This window comes from Apodemus sylvaticus, chromosome 2, assembly GCF_947179515.1.
Source record: "Apodemus sylvaticus chromosome 2, mApoSyl1.1, whole genome shotgun sequence".
Lineage (NCBI taxonomy): Eukaryota > Metazoa > Chordata > Mammalia > Rodentia > Muridae > Apodemus > Apodemus sylvaticus.
This window is the reverse complement of record NC_067473.1, coordinates 174404572-174423148: the sequence shown is the minus strand read 5'-3', so window position 1 is coordinate 174423148 and position 18577 is coordinate 174404572. Positions and strand designations below refer to the sequence as shown.

At 44.5% G+C, this 18577-nt stretch overlaps 1 protein-coding gene across 1 annotated transcript in view; it reads left to right on the top strand.

The window, feature by feature from the left end:
• The window catches only part of Gucy2c (guanylate cyclase 2C), a 95303-nt gene that overhangs the window by 10825 nt on the left and 65901 nt on the right, over positions 1-18577 (top strand). Inside the window, exons 2-6 of the mRNA XM_052172929.1 lie at positions 1791-1915; positions 2355-2614; positions 10690-10802; positions 14657-14721; positions 17579-17794. Of these exons, the coding sequence (XP_052028889.1) occupies positions 1791-1915; positions 2355-2614; positions 10690-10802; positions 14657-14721; positions 17579-17794 (779 nt within the window). The remainder of the gene's footprint in view (positions 1-1790; positions 1916-2354; positions 2615-10689; positions 10803-14656; positions 14722-17578; positions 17795-18577) is intronic.

The following is an 18577-nucleotide window of genomic DNA, read 5'->3' as shown; positions in this document are numbered from 1 at the left end:
CACCAAGCCTGGACCTAAATTTAGCTGGGTGGGATCTTGCCCCCGGGTCACCACTCCCTTAATTCAATTTAAGATCCTTGAATTCAGCTCCATTTCACTTCCCGGAGTCCCTTTAATACTCAAACTATATGTATTTTGTACTTTTCCTTTCTCAGCTTGCTATGTTTGTTCAAAATTCTCTTCATCAGACTTAACCAGACAACAAAGTCTTTGCTGGGCTTTTTGGAGACTTCCTTTGCAGATGCAGTTAATATAAATCTCTTTACCTTAGCACTAGGCAGTCTCTTCTGGCAATGGCAAAAAGCAGCCACGTTCTTCACCAAAACATCACAAAACCAGTCTCTTGGCCACATATTAAAGTTCGCCACTGAAACCTCTTGGGCCAACAGGCCTACACAGTTCAAATGACCCTCAGCACCACTGTCTTCCATGTTCCTACTAGGCTGGCTTATTAGGCCCCTCTTAAAGCATTCCATAGCTTTCCAAATCTAAAGTCCCAAAATCCACATTCTTCCAAACAAAAGCATGGTCAGGCCTATCACAGCAATACCCCACTCCCAGTACCAACTTCTGTCTTAGTTAAGGTTTTACTGCTGTCAACAGACACCATGACCAATGCAACTTTTATAAAAGACATTTAATTGGGGATGGCTTATAGGCTCAGCGGTTCAGTCCATTGTCATCAAGGTAGGAACATGGCGGCATCCAGGCAGACATGGTGCAGGAGGAGCTGAGAGTTCTACATCTTCTTGAAGGCTGCTGGTGGAAGACTGACTTCCAGGCAACTAGGGTGAGGGTCTTAAGCCCACACCCACAGTGACACACCTACTCCCCCTGAGCCAATCATATACGAACCATCACAGATGTTTTGAGCCCATCTCCCCTCCTTCTGTCTTTTCCCCCTTTAACTCACGAGTACCATACAAAACCAGAATCCTTATAAATGCTCTGATTTTGTTTGCCTCTCTTCGGAACATTTCTTCCTTGATAGCATGAGTGGTCTTTTCAAAAGTAACATGATCAGCTGTGGACCTGGCTCAGCAAGTAGACAGCATGCCACACAAGAGAGAGAACTAGAGTCTGGATGGCAGCATTCACATATTGTCAGATACAGAAGAGTACATATGTAATCCCAGCACCGCCATAGGGGGAGAATCCCTAGAGATTCCCACCCAGGCCTGCCGGTTTACCATAAAGAGCTGCGAACGAGAGGCTCTGTCTCAAGGTGCAACATTAACACCCACGTTAAGGCTGCCCTCTGATCTCTTCGTGGGCACCATGATATGCACACACATACATAAAAAAAAAAAAAAACAGTCATTTGATTTATGGGGAACTAAGCTAACTCCTCAGTATCACAAATTGGAAAAATAAAATAATTACCATGTCAAGTGCCCTTTCTGACTTTTTGAATATAGTCTGCACTCCTAGCGTACTCTACAGTCCCTGTCAGACATCTGCTTAGTCTTCTGATGCCTTGGGTTTCTGCTGGACTCCACAGCATGCCAATCAAGCTGGATCTCCGGGTTCCTCAAGTACACCCCACCGTTCCCACGTCTGTCTTCACAATCCATCCCCTTGCCTACCCTTGCTGTCCTCCTTCCCACTCAGCTGACGCCCGTTTATCCCTCCGAACTCAGCTTAGGGACATCTGTGCTCGCAGGGGAGCTTCCTTGACTTTGTGGAATCGTGTTAACTTCCCCCCTCCCCCGCGTCCCCACCGCACTCTGCTCTTTTCTCCATTGTTGGCCTTAGCTCGTCACTAGTCTGATGTTTGTCTGTCCCGTTAGAATGAACGTGTGATTCAAGCGGACATTCGTGCATCCGCATCGTCCACGATTATGTCCCCAGAGCCTTGCTACCGTCCAACCCGTAGTGAAGAGCTGATAGATGGGGGTTGGCTGGACGTAGATGCGTAGCTCATCCTAGCCGACGCTCGCATTTTGATGTGCAGCTAAAGCTGAAGTACTGTTGGGCCGTCACTGCTGGGCTTGCTACGAGCCCTTCGACCTTTATTTTCCATTTCATAAAGCCTGTTATGTAAAATATACTGCTCTCTTCTTCTCTTCCCTCTTCCCAGTGATGTGTCACAAACGGGTGTATTTTTATTGGATGGGGCCCTGGTACTCCAGGCGTTTATAGCTCTGACCTTTCTGTGTGCAAACACACCAAGTGAACTTTGCTTTACCTCCTACCAGAACCTACCTGCTAATTACCTGCAGGCGGGCTGAGTTTCACAGCCCGTGTGACCAGTGTGGTAAGGCCAGAAAGGTGCGCGGGGAAGAGAGGACCAAGGGACTCTGCTAGCGGCCGTCTGTCCGTCTGTCCGGAGGGGCTCCCCGTGTCTCCGCAAGCGAGCAACCCCAAGGGGCATGGTGCGGCGGTGAGCCGAGCCAGGTCGTGATGTCACTGCTGGGCTTGGCTGTGCGGCTACTGCTCTTCCAGCCCGCGCTGCTGTTCTGGCCCTCTCAGGTGAGGCAGAACTGCCGCAATGGCAGCTACGAGATCAGTGTCCTGATGATGGACAACTCAGCCTACAAAGAACCTATGGACAACTTGCGGGAGGCTGTGGAGGAAGGCCTGGACATAGTGCGAAAGCGCCTGCGTGAAGCCGGTAAGACTATGGGTGAAGGATTCTTTTCTCTGTACAACCTTTTGCTTCAAGGCAGAGACCTCGCAGACTTTGCCTGATCGCCCAAACTCCTCTAAGTTCATCTCCGAACTCCATTCTCTCTCCTTCCTGGGAAGAGGGGTTGGAGTGATCTATGGTCCTCTCCACCCTGCTGGAGGAAAAGAAAAAGCCCTCCCAGCAGGGACATACCCTTCTTAGAACTGGGTTTCTGGCCCCGATTTAGACATGTTTCCTTCTGTAGCTGTTCAGGGGCAAGATATGGGCCGGACCTGAGATCTCATAGGGTCCCTGGTCAAGAAGGAAGAAACTCATACCGGTATGGAACCTTTCTCTGAACTTCTTGTTCATAGAAAGTTTTTCCTCTGGCCATGCGATTTCTTCCTGTCTCCCGCGGCCTTCACTATCAGATATAGCCAGGGTTAGACATTTACAATCGAATTAATTGTTGCCTTTCTTGACCTTATCTTTTATTCATAAAAATGAATTTTATAAGTTGACATAAAACACATGAAGAACCAAGTGCCTGCAATAATTTTTCGCTGCCTGAATACTCTTTCTCGGTGTCTTGTTTTAGAGACCTGGGTGATCAGTATAGCACAGGGACAATTTTGCATCTTCTGTGTCACAGCACATCATCCTACAAGCGACTTTCATAGAGCTATATTGCCACCGCAGTCACGTGAATGCTCACAGGGTGTCGCTTAGACCAGAAACCACCCCATTATCTAAAAATTCTCTTCTTGAAAAATATCTAATTGTTTTTAATATCTTGTGGTTATTTTTACAATGCTACAACCCTTTTTCTTTCTTTTTTTGGTTTTTTTTTTTTTTTTTTTTTTTTTTTTTTCCCGAGACAGGGTTTCTCTGTATAGGCCTGGATGTCCTGGAACTCACTCTGTAGGCCAGGCTGGCCTCGAACTCAGAAATCTGCCTGCCTCTGCCTCCCAGAGTGCCGCCACCACCATCTGGCCCCTTTTTCTTATGTATAGTTTTTCTCCATTCCCAGAGACCCCCATTGCCACAAATGGAATTACTGAGTCAGTGAGTACTTGATACATCTTCATGGTTACTTTGGGTCTTAAAGATGGCATATCATAACCTTCTGTCTAAAATCCTGTGGTAAGAATTTACTTCTCTGTATGTATGTCATCTTCCCAGTTGTGTCCAAACTAGATCCAGATGCACATGAGCCAGTCTGATGTATAGACCTAAGTAGAACTGAGAGGCTGTGTAATAACATGCACATATTTACTGTGATCATGATATAACACACACACACACACATTTACTGAGACAGTGTGGTTCAGCGGTAAAGAAGGTGGATTTGAAATCCAAGGACCTGAGATAAGATTCTATCTGTTAGCCTGGGGGGTTAAGCTTGGCCATCTCATAGAGGCTCCATTTGTTTCCTGAAGATCTGTCACATACTACACAAGTTCTAGAGAATGTCTCATCACACCATGTCTTTAGTCACCACAGCTCTGTGGGGTTGGCATGGTGGGCAATGGTGTCACAACAGATGCCAAGCACTTTACATCATCAGGTCCATTGGAAGGAGATGCAGATCCATTTCAGTCTGAGTCCTGTGTGTATCGTACTGCCTTTGCCAGTGATTCACCACTACCTACACCTCTCTTTAAGACAGAGCCTCGGGACACTATCCGCAGCAAAGATTCAGATTGTGAAGGAATTTGGTTCAGTCCTGACTGACTGTTTACCATAGCTATGACCCGAAGCAAGTTAGCTAACGCTTCTGGAGCTCAGTTTCCTCAGATATAAAACCTGAATAAATGGCCGTCCTTGCCGAGGTTCGAGTGGGGATTTAATGAGAAAACCCATGGACGCCCTTCAGGCAGTGAGGCGTATGGCTACCCATCGCCATTTTGATGAATTTTAAAAGATGTTTCCATTCACATTAGGAACAGTGTTGATGGTACCGTTGCTGTTACTCAAAGAGTGTGTTGCTTGACACATCAAACAAGCAGCAGAAGGCACTGGTTACCATCTTGGAATCTGAGTCCATGCAACCTGAATGTGAACTGCTGCTCTATCATCTACTGACTGACTGACATATCGGTTTTCACTCACTCCTCTTGTCTGTAACAATGCTGAGGCGGAAGGATGGGTTCATAAAGGGATAGTTCTGTGGAAGAGGAAACAGACATGCCTAGAAATTGGCACTTGATAACCCATCTTGTTCCTATATACTGAACACAAGAGGAGCAGGTTAGAAAAGGGAAAGATGCTGTATTCTAAATTTTTCGAGCATATTTGGAGTGCTCCACATTTGGGAAAAATTTAAAACACTGTATGAGGGCTAATATTGGAAAATACTGATAATTTAAAGGTTGTGGGTGACATCCCAAAGTAAGGGGTTAATTTTTAATTTTTTTCTTTGTGTGTGTGTGTGTTTGTTTGTTTGTTTTGCTTTGGTTTTGGACTTAGTAAAACTACACAAATATTGAAGAATAAGTAGAAAGTAATGTTTGAAAATGGTACAAATAATTTGAGAAAAGATTCCTTCAGTCCCAAGGCCTCAGTTTCTTGAGGATATAGCTAAGTCCATACCCTGTGTGTGGTCCCATGCACTAAGGTCCTTCCCCAAGACCTCACTGGAGAATGCCTCTTCCGCACTGACTCTGGATTATGTTATGATAACAAACTGCCAGGACAAGGAGCTTGATTGTTTGTTTATTTGTTTGTGGTTTTTTGTTTTGTGTTTCTTTTTTTTTGTTGTTTTTCGAGACAGGGTTTCTCTGTGTAGCCCTGGCTGTCCTGGATCTCACTCTGTAGACCAGGCTGGCCTCAAACTCAGAAATCCGCCTGCCTCTGCCTCCCAAGTGCTGGGATTACAGGCCTGAGCCACCACCACCTGGCTGATTATTTTTAAAGTTTCAATTTAAAGTCATACCATAGTTTGAAAAAAAGTTCAATCTTTAAAAAAAGAGAAAAATCACCCAAAATCTGAAGAGATAAACTGAGGACATTCCTTTGTCAAATTAAGATAATGGAACAGTAAACTGTAAAATATGCATGGACATCATGGTGCAGTATGTTCTGTGTCCGTGGGTCTCAAGAGTGGATCTTAAAAAAAGAATCAAGGGCCCTGAATAGTTTTATATGGTTGCATATATTGATGCTTATTAGTTTGGGATTTAAATGCTTGCTCACTAAAAAGTAACAAACAGTTTACTAGCTAACATACATTTCATTACTAAAGACAATTTTTATTTTTTAAGCCGGAAAAAGAAAAAATGGGGAAGGATGAAGGAATGGAATTGAAGTAAAGGTTTGTGAGCATCTCTAATGTTCAGCTTAATGTAAGAAGGACATAGTGTTCTGGTTACTTCTATATTCAATCTGCTACAAGCTATATTCTCTAGCTTCTAGAAAGTTCCATCAGAAACAGAGTGGGAAAAATGAAGGTCTGGTACAATTACAGAGACAACTGTGAGCTCACAGAATGGTCCCTCTCCCTCCAAAGTGATTCAACACTCCCCAGCACTTTGTTTCTCAAGAGCCACTGTCAGTGAGAGCTCAATGTTGACCTAGAACCCCAAAGTTGACCTAGAATCCCAAAGTCTACCTAGAGCCCCAAAGTTGGTCTAGAGCCCCAAGTTTGATCTAGAGCCCCAAGTTTGATCTAGAGCCCCAAAGTTGATCTAGAACCACACTGTGGCACATCTCAGCTCCACTCCGTCCCAGGGATGAAAGTGAAGCAAGTTACTCTCTACCTCTAACCTCTGACCACTTCATTTCAGAATAAATATCCCTTTGAGGGACTCAGAATAAAGATTAAGTGAGTGACTCTTGCAAACACTCACAGCTCAGTGTCAGGAGTGGAATGACCCAGCACTCCAGCTCCGGTCTGTCAGTAAATGGATGCAGAACTGGGGCCACAGTGACGAAGCCATGTGTCTGCCACCAGGCCTAGTACAGGATGATTCTGCTTGCTTAGGTTCCGGGGGTTTACATGTGGATTTTGCTGTGTCACTCCTGGTCTGCCTGGAGCCTCAGAGGTTTACATTGCTTAGCTTCCTGCAGTGGTGGGAAGAGCTGAGCTCTCATGCTGATGAGGGAGGGCTGGGAGAGCTTTGGGTTTTCTTTGTTTTGAGGTTTCTTTGTTGTTGTTGTTGTTTGTTATTATTGTTTTATTTGGTTGGTTTTGGATGTAGTAAAGCTACCTAGATATTGAAGAATAATAAGTAGAAATTCGTATGAGAAAATGGTAGAAATAATATGATGGGGACACACCTGAGGGAGGAGCTGGCTTACAGTCACCACCTTTCTCAAGAGGGGGTTACAACACCACATCCTGAATCTTTCCTTGACCTCCAAGACTGTAGCCAGCCTGCTTGCCACCATTTTCCTCACATGCGGGTCCAGGCCTCCAGACCCACTCCGGTTTCATTTGTACTGAACCCTGACTCCTAATACACTATGTCATTTCCATTTATTTTTAGACTTTTAAAAATTGTTATAAGTATTAGCCTATATGTATTGTATATACACCACATGTCTGTCTGGTGCCCATTGAGGTCAAAGGGGACATGAAATCTCCTGGAACTGGACTTGCAAATGGTTGGGGGCTTCCATGTGGGTAGTGGGAACTGACCCCAGGTCCTCCGCAAGAGCAGTAAGTGACCTTAACTGTTGAGCCATCTCTCCAGCTCTATTCTTCCTAAGAATATGCAAATTAAGTAGGATAAAGGTTCCAAGCTGTTTAAAGGGGACTGACCTTGGCTTAGCCAGTCAAGGCACCTGCCACCAAGCCGAAAGAAGAACTGAGTTCAATCCTTGGAACCCATTCGGCAGGACAGGAATGAATTCCACTGCTTGCCCTCTGACCTCCATATGCATGTCCCCTTTGGTCCTCTGTTCCTCCATACACAAATAAATATATTCAACGTAAAAAAAAAAAGTGTTGTTGAGTAGTATGGCTGGTTTATGGCTGTATTTCATTTTAGCTGTTTAGCTCACCACATGCCCTCCTCCCCTCTGGTTTTCTCTGGTTGGTCTAATCACCGGCCTCTAATTCAGCTAGTTCTACTGAACAATTACATCTCTCAGCTGGATCTCCCAGTGAACAAAGCGTCAGTGTAAATGTTGTTGGGTTAAACAGTAACCAGAATTGAAGGATGTTCTATACCGGATTTGGTAGACTCATCTCTGCAGCAAGTGTAGAAGGACAGAGTTGCTTCTATTCTCAGAATGATGAGGCTTCAAATTTTAGGAGCACATACTTTTGAATGTTCCAAGTTTTCCTTCTGTTTTGGGTAGACTTTACTCTTTTAAAAATATTATTCAAATGTGGCATGTCAGGCAAACCTGGTTTGGACCTCACCTCCACATGTAAGGAAACGAAAGTCAGAGAGCTTCAAATGGTTTGTGTAAGAACACAGAGTGTCACTCACAATGCTATACCAACATCTGGGGTTTCCTGGGGCCCAGAAGGCCATTTCCTGATAGATGTCAGACATTTGTCCCGAGCTTACCTGTCACTGGGAGAGGACCATCATTTAAAGGACAGCATTTGCTCAAATGCTTTGCCAGCTCTTTATTATCTTTAAGACATGGTACCTAGCAACACCCAGGGACTTTACCATCATGCCTTTGCCTTCACCTAAATATAGGATCTCTTTGTTTCTAAACATGAACACAGGTAACTCTGGCTTTGGGAAATGCAGAATATAAAATGCATTGGTGTTCTAGGCCAGTGAGATGGGTCAGCTGTTAAGAGCACTTGCTGTTCTCAGAGGATCTGGGTTCAGTTTCCAACACAGCAGCTCACAACTCTGAGAAACTTCAGTTCCAGAGCATCCTGTGTTTTCTTCTGGCCTCTGGAGGTCCAGTCTATACAATCATGGTTTCAGGGTCAAAGCCCATTCTTTATTACACATGAGACAATGAAAAGAAGCCCCCAATACTGCTTTTTGGGTCAGGCTGTGTTTTCTTGACATTTTAAAATCACCAAGTGTACCTGCATGGGTAACTTCTCCTGATTGGTATAGTTAATTGCTTGTCACATCCATTCAGAAATCTAATAGGCATCTCAGACCTAATGTGTGCACCTGGTGACTTTTTTTGTTTTATTTTATATTCATGTATTGTTTGAAAAAGGTTTTCATGTAGCCCAAGTTGACTGTGCAGTCCAGATCCTCCTGCCTCCAGTTCCCTAGAAACCTGGCTTTCCCCAAATCTCTGGATCCCCTAGTCACGACTCTACACTCACAAATTTCCCCTCCTATTCAGTCCTTGATTTACATTCCCCATTAGCTACTTTCTTAGGACAAGAAATGTAGAAGACACCCGCACTCTCTTTCTCTCAAGTTGCGTCTATCAGCACTTTTTTTACTCGCCCTACCCTCAAATTTCAAAATGCAGCCATGTAATCCTCCTAAGTCATTGCCACAGGTTTATTTCAAGCTATCTAAGTATCAGTAGCCTCTAAATGGTCTCCTTGTTTCTTTCTCCTTGTTCTCCATGATCTATCTATTCTCCCATCAGAATCTAGAGAAATCCTAAGGTGACAGTGAGACATAGTAATATTTCTATATTTAAAATGCTCCAGAACAGTCCCATTCTACAACGAAATGCACATGCATGCCCGATATGACCTTCTTCCAATGCCCCCCAAGTCTCTTCTACCCCTCGCTCACTAAGCAGCAAATGTGGGGCCTCCTTGTAGATTCTGAGACAAGTCACCATCTATCTTTATCTGCCTTTTGTTCCTTGTTTTCACCCACCCACCCCCACCCAGAAACTGTACATGTGTGTGCCTCACATTCTGACTTCTCTCAAGTCCTGGCACCCCAAAGAGGCTCCCATCTGTTGGACGCACGGTGTGTGTGTGGGGGGGGGGGGGGGGAAGGGCGGGGCACATCTGCTGCCACTTGTTGGGTGCAGGGCAGGGGGGGCGGGGAGGGGAGAAGGGGAGTGGAGGGGAACCCCCACCCCCAATCCTAACAGAGCTCTCGGCTTTGGCCAGGCAGACATGGGAAACTGCCCTTGACCCCATGGGATGGATTTCGGGCTGTGAGAGGCCTCCGGTCACTGCAGGGGGTTGGGAGGGGCGTGGTCTGAGGAGAGTTGCAGTCTTGGTTTTAGCTCTCCAGCATCGCAGGACACTGCTGGATACCACAAAAGAGCTGAGAACGAAATGGGGGGCCCCGGGGGCTGCTAGGTCAGCCCCAGGGATGAAGGGGAAAGGGCAGGAGGGGGGGGGGGAGAGTGCTGGGTGGTCCGGTCTGGCAGCTGGAAACCCTGGGAGGCAATCCATGGTTTTAAAGCTTTATTGTAGAGAAGTAGAAACCTGCCATGGCCTCATGGAGAGAGAGGGGGGAAGGGAATGGGAAGAGGGGAGGGACAAGGGGGCAAGGGGACAAGAGAAGAGAGTCAGAGGATAAGAAAATAAGAGAGTGAAGAAAGAGGGGAGGGGCAAACAGCCTCTTTTACAGTGGGCCAGCCAACATGGCTGTTGCCAGGTAGCCATGGAGAGGGGTGGAGTTCAGCCAGAATACTAGGGGCTTGGGGCATTGCCCTATGCGACTGATGGCCACAGAATTATGGAGTTGAGAGCTCGTGATGTCAGGAGCCTAGTGTCTGGGAGTGTGGGAAAACAGACCTTCCATCCCTCGTAGATTAATTTCTACTGGGTCACCAGGGTTTAAACCTAGCTCATCCAGAACACACACTGCCTTACACAGTCCGACACCCGTCTCCATGCTGCCAGCAACAGCACATTCTGTGTGAGCTCCCAGAGAATACGTGGACCTCAGACCTTGGCCCAGGCTTAGAGTGGATCTGACCTCACATTATCTGGATTCAGGGTGTGTCTCTCACTTAAAATAACCAAACCGAGGGAAATCCCTCACAGGTGTGCCCAGATGCTTGGATTGGGTTCCTTCCAAATGTAGCCAAGTTGGAAACTGAGATTCACCATCACAGATACCTTTCCCCAATCCCCTTGAAATCCATCAACAAGGGCTGTCTCACAGCTGGATAAATTGTGGAAGCATAACACTGATTTCCTGTTTTTCCTAATTTCTGGGTAACAGGCCTAAATGTGACTGTGAACGCGACTTTCATCTACTCTGACGGTCTGATTCATAAGTCAGGTGACTGCCGGAGCAGCACCTGTGAAGGCCTCGACCTTCTCAGGGAAATTACAGTAAGTGGCTGGTGTGTGTGTGTATGTGTGTGTGTGTGAGTGTGTGTGTGTGTGTGTGTGTGTGTGTGTGTGTGTGAAGGTCACACATTCTTAGTCTGGGATGGTCACAGTGAGAAATGCAGGCATGTTTACACAACGCATCCCCTGCACCAACTGCAGTCATGTCATTGTATGATCCTGACTTTATTGCACAGATTTCCAAAAAGACATGTGTGTGTGTGTGTGTGTGTGTGTCCTGGAACATAGTATGTATATGCTGTGATATAAGGGGAATTTTTACTTTAATCCTACTCTTACCAACTAAAAGCGGGTGGCAGGAAAGTACCAGAGTTACATGATTTAATAGATTAAATGATCCTATGGGACATCCAGGAAGCATCCCATCACCTGACACAATGAAACATATTCCTCTCAGCAGCACATGGAAAATTCTATAAAACAGATAGCACATTAGGACACAAAGCAAGTCTCAAAAAATAAAACTCGACATAACTTGTTCTATCCTGTTTAAATGCAATAATAAACTAGAAGCCTACAGCAACAGAAACTGACTGAAAGGATGGGCAGACTCCTGGAGGGTGAACAATACACTATTATGCAATGAATTATTGAAGACATTAAGGAGGAATTTTTTAAAACTACTAAAATCAAATGAAAATTAAGACACAACATTCCAAAATCTGAGAGAAGCAATGAACACATTCCTGAGAGGGAAATTCATAACTGTGAGTGCTTACATTTAAAAATCAGAGGGATCACACACACACACACATACACACACACAAATAACCTAATAATGTATCTCAGAGTCCTTGAGAAGCAGGAACAAGCAGTGGACAGGTAATTAAAATCAGGACTCACATTAATAAAGCAGGAAAGGATAAAATACAAAGATCAACAAAGCAAAAAGTTCTTTGAAAAGATAAAACAAGATCAATAAACTAGCTGAAAGAGGGGGAAACCAAATTAATAAACTTAGGGATTAAAATGGAGACTATCACAGCAGACACCAATGAAGTTCAGAAAACTGTAGGGGCCCGCCTTCAAAACTAACTTCATCGACTGGAAAACCTAAGACCCTGAGGTTTGTATGACCTACACAGTTAGAGTAAGATGAGATAAACAACTGAAAGAGAGATGTTTAAATTGGAGCGATGGAACTGAAGCAAAAAAGTTTTTTTTTAATCTTCTAAATAAAAGAGTCCAGGTCCAGATTGATTCAATGCAGGATTCTACCAAGACATTAAAAAACTAGTATCAGTTTCTCAAATTATTTCCATAAAATAGAAAGGGAATAAACACTTCCAAACTCTTTGTATGGTGCCAGTTCTGATACCAAAACCAGATAAAGATATAATAAAACAAGAAAAAACTGCTGCCAATCTGCCAATGAACATAAACACAAAGATTCTACAGACAAAATACCTTGTCAACTAAATTCAAGAAGATACCAGAGAACTGAGGAAATGGTTCCGGCAGTACGGTGCTTGTCTGTAAGCATGAGGACTCCTGAGTTTGCTCCCCTAGAATTCTTATAAACAGCCAGGCGCACGTGTGCATACACACACACACACACACACACACACACACACATATACACACACAGACAAACACACACACACACACACACACCAGAACTATTCACAGTAATCAACCTAGCTTCATCCTAGACCAGTAGTTCTCAACCTTCCTAATGCTTTGACCCTTTAATTGTTTCTCATGTTGTGTTGACCTCAACCATAACATTATTTCATTGCTACTTCATAACTGGAGCATTTTGCTACTGTTAGGAATCCTAATGTAAATATCTGATATGCAGGATATCTGATATGCAACCCCCAAAGGGGTCACGACCTAGAATAGTTTAATAATAAATAATAAAAATCAATAAACAATAGATCACATAGATAGACTCAAGGACAGAAATCATATTACCATCTCAGTGTATGCATTTGACAAAATCCAACATACCTCCATGATAAGGCCCTGAGGATATTAAAAGTATAAGGAATATATCCCAATATAACCAACAATACATATGATAAGCTTATGGTTGATATCATAGTAAATGAAGAAAACTCGAAGCGGTTCTACAAAGATGAGAAACAAGAGGCAAAGGCGTCCACATTTTTTATTCTTGCTGATAAAATGTTGAAAGTTTTAGCTACAGCAATAAGATGAGAGAGAGAGAGAGAGAGAGAGAGAGAGGGGGGGGGAGGATGCAAGTAGGAAAGGAAGAAGACAAGGTGTTCTATTTATAGATAGAGATGGAGGATTCCATATGTAAGAACTCCAAAAGACTCCACCAGAAAACTCTCAGAGCTGCTGAACACTTTGAGTAAAATGTCCTGATACAAAATTAACATAAAACCCATAGTCTTCTTGTATTCTAGGAATATACAAGGAATCCGCCAAATGCTCCCATTCACAATTGCCTAGACCGCATACCTTGAAACAAACCTAAATAAGCAAGTGAAAAGCTTCCACCATGTTAAACCTCAAGCACTGAAGAAAACTTGGAAGGGACACCAGACAACTGAACAGACCTCAAGAGCTCAAGGATTGGAAGAATTAATTTTGTAAAAATGTCTCTTTTAACAAAAACAGTTTACAGATTCAATGCAAGGCACACTAAAATGACGATGTCATTCCTCAAAGAAATAGAAACAGCAACAACAACACACACACATACACACAAACTTGTTTTATATGGAAGCACAAAGACCTCACACAAGCAAAGTAACCAAAAGAATAATGCTGGAAGTATCTCCATATACGACTTAAGTCATCCTACAGAACCATATGAACAAAAACAGATACACGGATCAATGAAATGACATAGAAGGTCCAGATATCAAACTACACAGTTGTAATCCCCTGACTTCAGACAAAGTTGTGAAAAATACGCATTGGAGAAAAGGCAGAAGGCAGCCTCTTCAACAGATGGTGATAGAAAGACGGGGCATCCACATATGGGTAGATGAGGCTAGATCCCTATCTCTCACCTGAAATAAAACCAACTCCAAATAGACCCAAGACCTTTATGAAAAGCTGGAAACTCTTAAACTGGGAAAAATAGAGAAAACACTTCAAGATAAACGCCATTGAATAGGGTTCTAATTCAAGATTTAAAAACTAACAATCAACAAATGGAAACCCACAAAAATTCAAAGCATTTGTACAGTAAAGGGAACAGTCAATTGGGTGAAGAGGCAATCTTCATAATAAGAGAAAAATCATCGCTAGCCATTTGACAGGGAATCAATAGCTACCATATACAAAGAACTAAAAATAACAAAATAAAAAAGCCCTACCCTATAGGTTAATGGACCAATGAACAAACAAGCCTCAAAAGATGAAATACTAGTCAATAAAAACATCCACACTATTTCTTCTCCCTTAGACTTCAATAAACCTATGCTAGAATCTGCCCAGCCCCCCAAGACTGAGACTCACTGTGGCATTCATGTAGTGGATATGGTATACAAATCCTGACATCCATGATACAACCTATGAGGTCGCTGTGAAACTTCTAGTATTGTAGTCTTGCAATCTGTAATCCTTGGAAGCCCTTTTACAAGATGCACAGAGTAAGGGGTATCTTTCACATCTACATGGTTTTCAAGAGCTTTTAATTCTCCTGAACTCCTTAAAACCCTGTTTAAGGTCAGAGTTAGCAACAGAGAAGGAGGTGAGCAAGAATCTTCCTCCTCCCATTTCCATACTTTGAATAAGCTCCTCCCCACTCTGCGCACAGACTCTTGGAAACCCATTTCTCATAGAGTTCCCACCCGCCTCTTTTCTGTCTGTTGGTGGATTGAGTTTGTCTTAGGTATTTTTCTTTTCTCCTACAGAGAGATCATAAGATGGGCTGCGCCCTCATGGGGCCCTCGTGCACGTATTCCACCTTCCAGATGTAGTAAGTACTTTGGTTGAGTGTCAAATGATTAGACAAACAGTGTTGTCAAGGCAACAGAGAGAGGCATGTCTGTCGGCCCCCTGTGCCTTGCCATCTCTCTGTCACTGCCTTTTCCCTTCCCCAGAGCCCTCCTACTTTGACTGGGGTGTAATGACTGCAGAAGCTACTCAGGTACAGCCCCCCATATCTGAGTGTTAGAAGGAGCAAGCTATGAGGATCACTCAAGCTTAATAAAGGAAATTCCCCAAAGTGGGCAGAGGGAAGGACACAGACAGAAGGGAGAGGGCCTTAGTAGAACTCTGTTGTGTCACTGGTTTGGAAATGTGGGGAAACAACCAGGCACTTATTTGAGATGAATAAAAATAACATGACATCCTTCATGGCTTAGAGAAAAAAAAGCCTTCGATCTATTGTAGAATAGAAAATCTATTTTTGGATTAGAAATCTTGGCCCCACCCCTTCAATTTATTTCACTCAGTGAAACTGGCTCTGCTCTGCCAGGTTGTACGTTCCCTGGCCAAACTTCACATTTCCCTGTCAAGAATTCCCACTAGCCCTTCTCTTGCTTGTTCAGTCTTCTGAATAAAGACATGCCGTTTACTGGTCCAGAGGAGACCAGCATGGGTCTCACAGGACACGAACGGCTTCTGCTGGAAGTCAGCAAGTCGCCTCACACCCAGCAACTCAGCTGCCCAGATGCTCAGTACACCACGTCAGGCACACTACAGAAGCATTTTCAAGCCCACCTTCCACACCCAAACAGACACACATGGAATCTTGTTCTTATCTCGTGATCAGGTGCCGATGACGTCGCTCAAATGGAAAGGGGGGACCCGGGAAACTGGTTCACTACTGCGAGAGCTTTCTAAACAAAGACATTTTAGTTTTGTTAAGCAGGAAAAAAAAAACATTGAGTAAAATATGCCCTTCCAAATGGAGGTGAGAGAGATACTGGCCAAGACATAATGCAAGGAAGAGAGAGAGAGACAGAGACAGAGACAGAGACAGAGACAGAGAGACAGAGAGAGACAGAGACAGAGAAACAGAGAGAGAGAAAGAGAGAGAGAGAGAGAGAGAGAGAACAGGGAAAGGGGGAGGGAGCGAGAAGGGAGAGAGGGAGAGGATGCAGACTTGTACAGAAAACAATGGTCACATCTGCTTGAGGGTTGAGTTTCAATTGCAGAAATAACTTCATGAAAAAAGTCTGAGTTTTGTGTTGGAGACAGACAGTATCTCCGTTGGGGTTTCTATTTATGTGATGAAACATGACCAAATGCAACCTGGGGAAGCAAAGGTTTATCTGACTTATATATTTTTATTACTTTTATTTACAGTCCAGTTGCTTCCCCCCCCCCCAGTCCTCCTCCCACAGTTCTTCATCCCATTCCTCCTGCTCCCATCTCCAAGAGATACTCCCCCTACCCCGGCTAGGCCTCCCCACTCCTTGGAGCTTCAAGTTTCTCGAGAGTTAGGCGTGTCTTCTTCCATTGAGGCCAGACCTGGCAGTCCTCTGCTGTATTTGTATAGGGAACCCCATACCAGTAGTATATGCTGCCAAGTGTTGGGTATAAGTATCTGTGTCTGTCCCACTCAGCTGCTTGTTGGGCCTCCTAGAGGACAGCCATGCTAGGCTTCTGTCTGTAAGCACTCCACAGCGTCGGTAATAGTGTCAGGCCTTGGAGCCTCCCCTTGAGCTGGATCCCAAATTTGACTGGTCACTGGACTGCCTTTCCCTTACATATCTTGAATCACAGTTTGTTGAGGGAAGCCAAGGTAGGAATTTAAACCGGTGTAAACCCAGAGGCAGGAGCTGATGCCGAGGCCATGGAGGAGTGCTTTGTACTGGCTTGCTCCCCATGGAATGCTCAGCCTGCTTTCTTGTAGAACCCAGGACCACCAGGCCAGGGATGCACCACCCATGATGGGCTGGACCCTCCCCTATTAATAACTAATTAAAAAAATGCTCTACAGGCCGTCTCACAGCCGAGTCTTATGGGGACATTTCTTCAGTTGAGGTTTGCTCCTCTCACATGACTTAGCTTTTGTCAAGTTGGCATAAAACTAGCCAACGCAGAGTGACAAATCAGGCACAGGCAGGAAGAAAAGGCATAGGTACACTTCCAGCCTGATCACAATTATGAAGGGTCTTCTAGTTTGCCGCAATAATTCCATGGCCAAAAGCAACTTGGGAAGGAAAGGATTTATTTCAGCTCACAGTACATAAAGGTACATAAAGGAGAGACGTCAGGACAGGAACTCAGGGCAGGAACCCAGAGGCAGGACTCGATGCAGAGGCCATGGAGGGATGCTGCATACTGGCTTGCTCCACACACTTGCTCAGCCTGACTTCTTATACCACCAGCCTAGGGGTGAGATTGCCCACATTGGGCTGGGCTCTCCCACCTAAATAATCAATCAAGAAAATGCCTCATAGACTTGCCTATAGTCCGACCTGATGGAGGCAGTTCCTCAAGTGTTGTTCCCTCTTTCCAGAGAACTCTAGCTTGTGTCAAGTTGACAGAGAAAGGCGCTCAACCACCACAGTGGCTGTGGTTGCTTAGCATGCAGTTTTCAATCCTCCCTCCAGGCTCACAGTTCCCAGCCCAGAGAGTATGAGAAGTCATGTGGAAATATGTTAACGTGATCCAGCATGTAGTTATTCCACTGTGAACACAGACTGTGGGCAATCATTGTTATTTTTAAAGTCACCTGTGTGAGAGGGTCACCCAGACACACGTTTTCCTGTCCCCGTTTCATTCCTACTATTCATGCCTGCGTGTTAAACAGGAGGAAGGAGGCTCCCTCTGCACCATTGGAGTTAACCCTAGCATTGGTTCCTCTCTCGCTTTTGGCACAGTCTTGACACAGAGTCAAACTACCCCATGATTTCCGCTGGAAGTTTTGGATTGTCCTGTGATTATAAGGAAACCCTAACCAGGATCCTGCCTCCAGCCAGGAAGCTGATGTACTTCTTGGTAGATTTCTGGAAAGTCAACAATGCATCTTTCAAAACCTTTTCCTGGAACACTTCATATGTTTACAAGAACGGATCGGAGCCTGAAGATTGTTTCTGGTAAGGAAGGCTGTTAACCATCCCCATGAAGAAATGTCGCCTTCATCAGGGACGCTTTCTTACTCATCAGAGTGGGAAAGCCAATCAAGCATTGCGCGAGCACTCAGTGTAGACCACATTTGCAGCACTCTGACCAATGAAAGTCAATTCTTTTTAGTCTTCATGATACCCCTGTGGTAAATCCTCTAAAGACAAATACATAGGCTCCTCTTTCTAGAGGATACAAATGAAATCTAGAGATCAGTGCTTCTGCACTGCTGTGGAAGATAGAACATGGGAGAACGTGTGTTCTGCCCAAACCAAGAAGCAGTTAGAAATGATGTCGCTCACATTTTCATGAGAACAAGTCCTAGGAGAAAGCATAAATCTGTGCCTGAAAGGTGGCTCAGTGTGCAAGGGACTTGCTGCCCAAGCCTGGTGACCTGACCTTAATCCCTGGGACTCATGTGGTGGAAGAAAAGAACCCATTCCTGCAAGTTGTCAACTGATTGCCACACATGTGCTGTGTGACACATGCATGTATACTTACACATGCATACCCACCACAGCATCTATAGATGAAACATCATTTTAAAATATTGTAAGCTCCTGAAACTCCAGGAAAAGTGGCAGAGGTGACTTGGGAAGGTAGTTGGTTCTACCGTCTCTCTCCACGGAGGCCTTAGAGGATCAAGATAGGGTGTCACTAGGCATGAGCATCTGGGAACCCGTGGCAGCCAACCCCAGGAACTCACCCTAGAAACTTGGTGTGAAACTGGAATATACAAACATCCAGTCCACACA